The sequence below is a fragment of the Ptychodera flava genome, chromosome 10 (genome assembly GCF_041260155.1).
Source record: "Ptychodera flava strain L36383 chromosome 10, AS_Pfla_20210202, whole genome shotgun sequence".
Classification (NCBI taxonomy): domain Eukaryota; kingdom Metazoa; phylum Hemichordata; class Enteropneusta; family Ptychoderidae; genus Ptychodera; species Ptychodera flava.
Window position 1 is genome coordinate 37177752 of NC_091937.1, and position 7468 is coordinate 37185219.

The 7468-nt window shown below is 40.3% G+C and overlaps 1 protein-coding gene across 1 annotated transcript in view; it reads left to right on the forward strand.

Annotated features, from left to right (window-relative positions):
* Window positions 1–6596, forward strand: part of LOC139142699 (neuronal acetylcholine receptor subunit beta-4-like) — a 35914-nt gene extending 29318 nt beyond the window's left edge. Inside the window, exons 5-6 of the mRNA XM_070712762.1 lie at window positions 1636–2575; window positions 4947–6596. Of these exons, the coding sequence (XP_070568863.1) occupies window positions 1636–2575; window positions 4947–5129 (1123 nt within the window). The 3' untranslated portion in view covers window positions 5130–6596. The remainder of the gene's footprint in view (window positions 1–1635; window positions 2576–4946) is intronic.
* Window positions 6597–7468: the final 872 nt, after the last annotated feature.

Sequence of the window (7468 nt, forward strand, 5' to 3'; positions counted from 1 at the left end):
AAGAAAGAGAAAAAGTGTCGCACATCTTTGTCATCGTCACTAGCCTTCGACGCCGCGAGGTACGTAGAGTCCGAGTTAGGAGTGAGCTCCCCGGTGTGGCACTTCCGGGCCTGCAGATCGTCGCGTCAGTGTGTGTATCTCAGAGAGAGTAGCAATGTGTGTGTTGTGTTTGTTGTGTGTGTGTGTGTGAGTGTGTAAGTGTGTGTGTGCGAGTGGATATACGCATGCGTACTTCGTTCCCCCTCATGTAAACTTTTCAGAGCAGTGTGTGTGTGCGAGTAGATATACGCATGCGTATTTCGTTCCCCCTCATGTAAACTTTTCCGAGTAGCAGTGTGTGTGTGTGTGTGTGTGAGTGTGTGTGTGTGTGCGACTGGATATACGCATGCGTACTTCGTTCCCCTCATGTAAACTTTTCGATCCTGTATGTGTGTATATGTATGTATGTATGTATGTATGTATGTATGTATGTATGTATGTATGTATGTATGTATGTATGTACGTATGTATGTATGTATATGCGTGTGTGCGTGCGTGAGTGCATGCATGCATGTATGTATGTATGTATGTATGTATGTATGTATGTATGTATGTATGCACGTACGTATGCACGTATGCACGTACGTATGCACGTATGTATGTGCGTGCGTGAGTGCATGTATGTATGTATGTATGTATGTATGTATGTATGTATGTATGAATGTTATGTATGAATGTATGTATGTTGTATGTATGTATGTATGTATGTATGTATGTATGTATGTATGTATGTATGTATGCACGTACGTATGTATGTATGTATGCACGTACGTATGCACGTATGTATGTATGTGTCTGTCTTCATGTCTTGTGTGAATTGGTTCACATATATGTATGTTTTTCACTCATATATGTATTTACTTATGTCTGTATTGATTTATTTATACTTATGCTATAGTAGTTTATTTTTATTGATTAATGCATGCAAATACACCCTTTTCGTATGAATATGTTCTTCTAATGTGTAAAATAATTATTTTACATTTGGCGCCTGGTACCCCTCCCCCTCCCCCTAGATAAAAAACCATGCAGAATAATTACATTGTTCCTCGAAATCGCTGATTCTTTTGTAGCCACATTGGGTTTTTTTTTAATGTTAGACCCCCACTTAAAGGACGTTGAAAAGACAATACTGCAATTATTTGACTTTTTAGACATTGCTGTTGCCCACACTTTCACAGTATTTTGTTTTCTTCCGGGAGCACATTGAAATGTTCGGAAATTGTTCCGGTCTGTGTGTAATGCCTCTATTAGTGTTGACAGTTTGTAAAATCCACACTCCAAGTCATCAGTAACATTACATCTAGTGAGAATTTTCTGTTTCGAAAAAAGATATAACAATGTCGTTCACCACCTCTGTATTTGCCCAAAAAATCTGAGAAACAATAGTTTTTCTTGCCTAAATGCTAAACACATGTGATTTTGTTTGAAAATGCGGATTGTGTACATTTTCAGGTTAGGTATAAAATAGCGCGAGGAGAGTTATAGAGAAAACACATTTGTCCTTATTCAGGGACGTTGAATAGTTATGGTCTATTCAAGTTAGACAAAGTTTACACATTTGTTGTTTTTTTTTGTTTGTGGTTGAACTTTCAGCGCTGAAGCAGACTACGACGTGAAAGGAGAGCAGCACGTTATCTTGTTCAGTTACGGACTGATAATGTGGACTCCAAAAGCAATTCTCAAGACATCGTGTCGAATAGACGTCCGATATTTCCCCTTCGACGAACAGAAATGTGTTATCATCTTCACCATCGGGGACTACGACGGGAGGCTGGTGATGTTACACCCAGTGTACGACAAAGTTCAAATCCCAGATTCTTGGGATGGGGAATACTGGATACAGGGCGAATGGGATCTGATAGACAGTCCAGTTGAGCAGAAAACTTCGAAAGAGAAATGTTGTCCTGAATTCTACACATTTCTGATTCACACCCTGATTTTGCGGAGGAAACCGCTCTTCTACATCATCAATTTGATCGCACCCAGCGTGCTGCTTTCCATTCTGACTATTCTGGTGTTCGCGCTGCCGCCGGACAGCGGCGAGAAAGTTACGCTGTCTATCTCCGTGTTCCTGGCTATGATGATCTTCAAACTCATGGTGGCCGACATCGTCCCCCCGACGTCCGCAGACATCGCGCTCATCGACCAGTACCTGATGTTCAACGCCACGCTGGTCGTCATGACGACAATTTTCACGGTCCTAGTTCTAAATATTCACCACAGGCTGGCCGTGACTCACGACATGCCGGCATGGGTCCGGAAAATATTCCTCGAATTCGTCCCACGCTTTCTGTGCATCAATAAAGCTCGCTCAAAGGCGTGGAAGAGGCGCCCCTCGGACCTATCGGCGTTCTCAAAGGTCTTTCAGCGAGCAAGGAGGACTGCAATGCGAGAAAAATCAGAGGTGAGCACGGAATTCGGAGAGAATCACACCTCTGGGCACATCGCCTCGCTGAGGAAAGAAATGATGAACATGGCGGAGAGCACAAAATTTATTTCGGAACATCTGAAGAAAGAAGACGCAGACAACAAGGTCAGTTGTTGCTATGGCAACAGACTCAGTATTTCCAATTTGTGGCACTGAAGGTGAAATTGTGTCAGATTACGCCAGACTTCCTGGCGGCGTGTTCACACTCAGTCGCTTTGGGACCAGGGTTTATGGGATTGTGATTTTTGTTATTGGATATACAGGTAAGTTAATGAAATACCATGGCGACCGGAAAGAACAGCTACAAAGTCTCTGAACGCAACGTTTTATCTGCACTTAAAAGCCGATATCGAATCTCTCTGCCAGGGCTGTTTTCTCTCCCGATTTCCGCTATTACGTAGAGAATGCGCCAAGTAGGCAGTGGGTTCAGATTTGTGTGAATATCCTTACAGGCACATCATTTTACTTATACAAAGATTCACATTCCGGGATACTGGAACACTGATGGGGTACGCACATGCACACATACTAGTACATCATACATACATTCATACCGCAGTCGTATTTTGCAGTCGACTTTCCTTGAGTTTAAGTGTCTCTTCAAATTAATCATAATCATTTTTGAATTGACTCCCTGTTTGGTCCGACTTTCGCCTGGGCCCTTTTCTCCCTCCCTGTTCCTCTGTAGGCAGTTAGTAAGTAAGTAAGTTAGTTAGTTAGTTAGTAAGTAAGTAAGTAAGTAAGTAAGTAAGTAAGTAAGTAAGTAAGTAAGTAAGTAAGTAAGTAAGTAAGTAAGCAAGCAAGCAAGTAAGTAAGCAAGTTAGTTAGATAGTCAGTCAGTCAGGTAGGTAGGCAGGTAGGTAGGTAGGTAGGTAGGTAGGTAGGTAGGTAGGTAGGTAGGTAGGTAGAAATAGTAGTAGTAGGTACTAGTAGTGCCGGGTAGGTAAGAAGGTAGGTAGAAATAGTAGGTAGTGGTATGTAGGTAGGTAGGTAGGTCTAGGTAGTGCATGCATGGATTCCTGTCTTTCTGTTTAAATGTTTTACTGGCATGCGTTTGTACCTTAGTGTTATAACATTGTGTCTTGACTGGCAAAGGTTATCTGAAACGACTACAACAACATTGTTCAGAATTCTCTGACCAGTCATGTAACCTGCATGTCTCGGTCCCATCAAAATTATCATCTATAACAACGAAATTACGGTCAATTTGCAGCGCTCATATCGAGCTGGTGCTATACCTGGCGGGGGTTACTCGGGGTCGGGTTCGCAGTACGTGATATGTCAGACAAACTCTGATTTCTGAAATCTATTTAACAGTACTCCCCAGGCGAATCAAGCACGTTAACCCGTTCTCTTAGACGTTAATGTATGCAGGGTGTTGCTAATGATGTCGCTTCTGAATAATTAATTGTCTGATCATTTCTTCGGGTAATTTACTCTGCAAGATAAATGCATAGTTTGAGATATTTATAATTTTAAGGCTGCTTAATTACGCCAATACAACTCATATAGTTGTTAATAGATCTTTCTGTTCAAGAAATCCATTATTTTCGAATTATAGTTTAGTGCTTCGTCATCAAGTTTAGTGTTAGGCTATGTGTTCTACCTATCAATAATTAAAATATCGTCACAGATGGCAGCCTTGGGCTGGCCGTTGTACGTCTGGGATTCTCCCTCTGTGAAAATGCACAATATTTGAAGAAGTTGTGGCTGGAAGGTGATTAAAAGCTGTGGCTTTTGTAACAAACAAAGAAAAAAGAACAAGTGTATAATCATGTCTTGCCAAGAACACAGACAGCCAGAACATTCCCTGGCTAGTGAGACTTGGTGTAATTGATACAAAAGATTTGCATCAACAACGATGTCATACTTAAATCCTGTGTCTTTATGACAATAATAAATCGTTAAGTTGTACGAATGTGTTGGGCAACAAGTAATTCTATCCTCTTGATACCTGTCTATGATGATACAGAGTTACAAATCTTCACCAGCTTATATTTCAATATACACTTGTATGAATTTGGACACAGTATACTTTTCTGCTGCAAATGATATCATTCTCCAACTTTGTGATTGTAGATCTGTACGTATACACACAGACACAGACAGACGCAGACAGACACAAAGACAGACACGCACACAACACATGTCTGTCTGTCTGTCTGTCTGTATGTTTGATGTATGTATATTTATGGTCGTATGCAACATCAAGATGAAATAAAATTGATAACGTCTTTATGGCGTGTCTTGTTTTCTCAATCTCTTTATAGTCTGTCCACAAACCATGTCTCCATTTACATGCATCTACACACACTAACATCCGGGCATCACCGCTTACTGCACTACCTCCCTATGAGAATAGCACTGTAGAGTGACAATCGGGAAAAACCAAAGATAGATTGGAGAGAAAGTAATCAAAATGTGCAACTGAACGATAAAATCGACCAGCTCATTTATTCGCTCTCTTTTCTACCAGTTAACAGAAGAGTGGCGTTACGTTGCCGTGGTGATCGACAGACTCTTGCTGTGGTCTTACGTCATCATATACTTCATCGGAACGTGTGCAATTATCCTGAATGCGCCACTGGCGAGGGGCGTTGGCATGGATACCAGGTATATTGACGACGCTGAAAACGACCAGCAGGAAGATTACGAGTGAGTGGCACAGAGAACGCCTTGCAGACTTATAAACATTCCTTCTTGACAAAGTGTACTTACTGCGACTTAATAGTTGCGTTTTTGAATAAAAAAATCCAGAGTGTCAAAACAGTTTCAATGCCATTTTCACCACAGAAAACGTTGATATATATTGAACCATTAGAATCCAGTTAATGAATGTCAGGTTTTCTAAACCTGGTACAAGATAATTAACGATAATTAACGGCTAAAGTTTCAGCTTTTCATAAGTTCTGGCAAAAATAATTTTCGACTGCAGGTGAATATCTTGCGATTACATTTGCGGAAACTTTGGAAAACTTATCGATACAACAGGAATTTATTGTATGTGTATTCTGACTGAAAGTGTCATTTTGACGTGTGGCGGCGTCACATTGAAGTACATTTTTAATTTTGACAATAGAGTATTGTTTTAGTTGTTAATGTTTAGAAGAGTAATATATTTTGACTACTGAGTGGCAGTATTCAATGTTCGGCAAAGGCACTACAGCAAGTACAGAAACGCATGTGAGTATGCCAGATGTAGAAAAATTCATGCATGATTCATTTCACAAAGGTCTCCAAAATTGCCAATTCGTAAATCCTGTTGTATAATGATACTACGTCAGCCATCGTTGCTTTCTCTCTAAATTACCACTAACGCCAAATTTACACGATGGGTTTCCAAGTTTCATTAAGATAGCAGTTTTAAAATTCTACGTGCCCCTTTGCGTGGCGATTGGCGGCGCTGTTTAACATGAGTATCACGTAGTTTTTCGTTGAGTCGACGAATACGTATAGGCACGCCGCCCTTACATTATCCGCGCTATAATCCGCTAAATTGAGGAAAATGTGCGCTCCTCCGAGCAATATGCCAGGGGAAAGGTAAATTTATTGGCAGCATGAGAGGGACAAAATATCAGGGAGGGCTATTTCAATAAGAATAATATTACCTCACCTTCGTGTGTATCGGTGAGGTACTTTGTACCTTGAGAACAAAGCATGGTACGTGACTCACAGCAAATCCTTGGGACCTTGTGAAAAACAGACAAGGCTGTTTCATCTTACAATGTTTACCAGAGCGTTAGTTTCCTCGTTTTTTTTGCAAAATTGACTTCCGCTGTTTCTTTAAATTTACCGACTATTCAAGTGAAATGAAATTTGCCGCTAATAACAAAATATTGTGGAGTTTAAATTTATTGCACGGGAAATGCGTGATTAGCGAAGCGGCAGAGAGCACTGAAACTATAGTAAGGTGTTTGTATCTCGTCATGTAATTAGTTCCTTTCAATCATAGTCTTCAGTTGTAAGTTTTTTGATTACCATAATATCCTGATTGTGTTAACTGACCCTTGACCTGCTAATGGCAGCCGACGTTGTTTGAGATTGTTTATAATTTCTGCTTTGTTGACATTCGAGAATGTAATTTTCCTCGAAACGCTACAATAAATCTACACCTTAGTTATTTTAACGAGTGTTCTGTTCAATTATCTTAAAACAGCTCTCCGTTGTTACGCTTCGGGGAGAGATAAAAATCGTGCATTTCGATACAAATAAAACAAAACTTGGTCGACTTCAACAACCATAAAAATAGACGCATCTTCCCATCCGTGAGAGTGTGTAAATAAAAATAAACTTTAACACGATGACGTCATGATATGCTAATGATTTGTTTTTTAACATTGTGAAGTCAGGTTCTGCATATATTAAAAACACTTCGATATGACCATTTTCCGAAGTGTAATGGCTTTACTTTCCTGCTAAACTCCATCATCCTAAAGCACACCCTCAAAATAAGACCGATAGTCCATTTCAGTCTGGAAACATTGATGAAGTATTGACCGAACGTTCTGAGGAAATTAATTTTTCACCATCTAGCTTTGGCGAAATCGAAACTTGCTTTATTCTCAACTGAGTTAACACTAAGAATATAGGATTACGTGGTTATTTTGAATTTCAAATATTTGCACATTCGAAGTACATGTACTTCGCTTCTGAGACCCGAGGACCCATCGTTCTCAGTACTCGTTGCGCACGTATGTACGGCGCTTATCTGACAAAACGTGCTTATCTGACAAAAATAACTAATACTGCTTGCGCGCGGTACATGTCGTCGCTTCGTACGATGTTGTGTACACACGTACACAAATGGGCTTGGCATGCAGCGCCCTCAACCGACGGATCATCGAGTCCATGTTTCTCTCATTTAGTTTTGATTATGAAAGACTGGTTGAAGTATAATCGATGTAAAATGACACAGTTGTGGTTTTCTTTAAAAGTTTTTCCTCGGCAAACATTAACTTCTGACATAACAAAGGACATAGCACTCATGTTGTATGATGT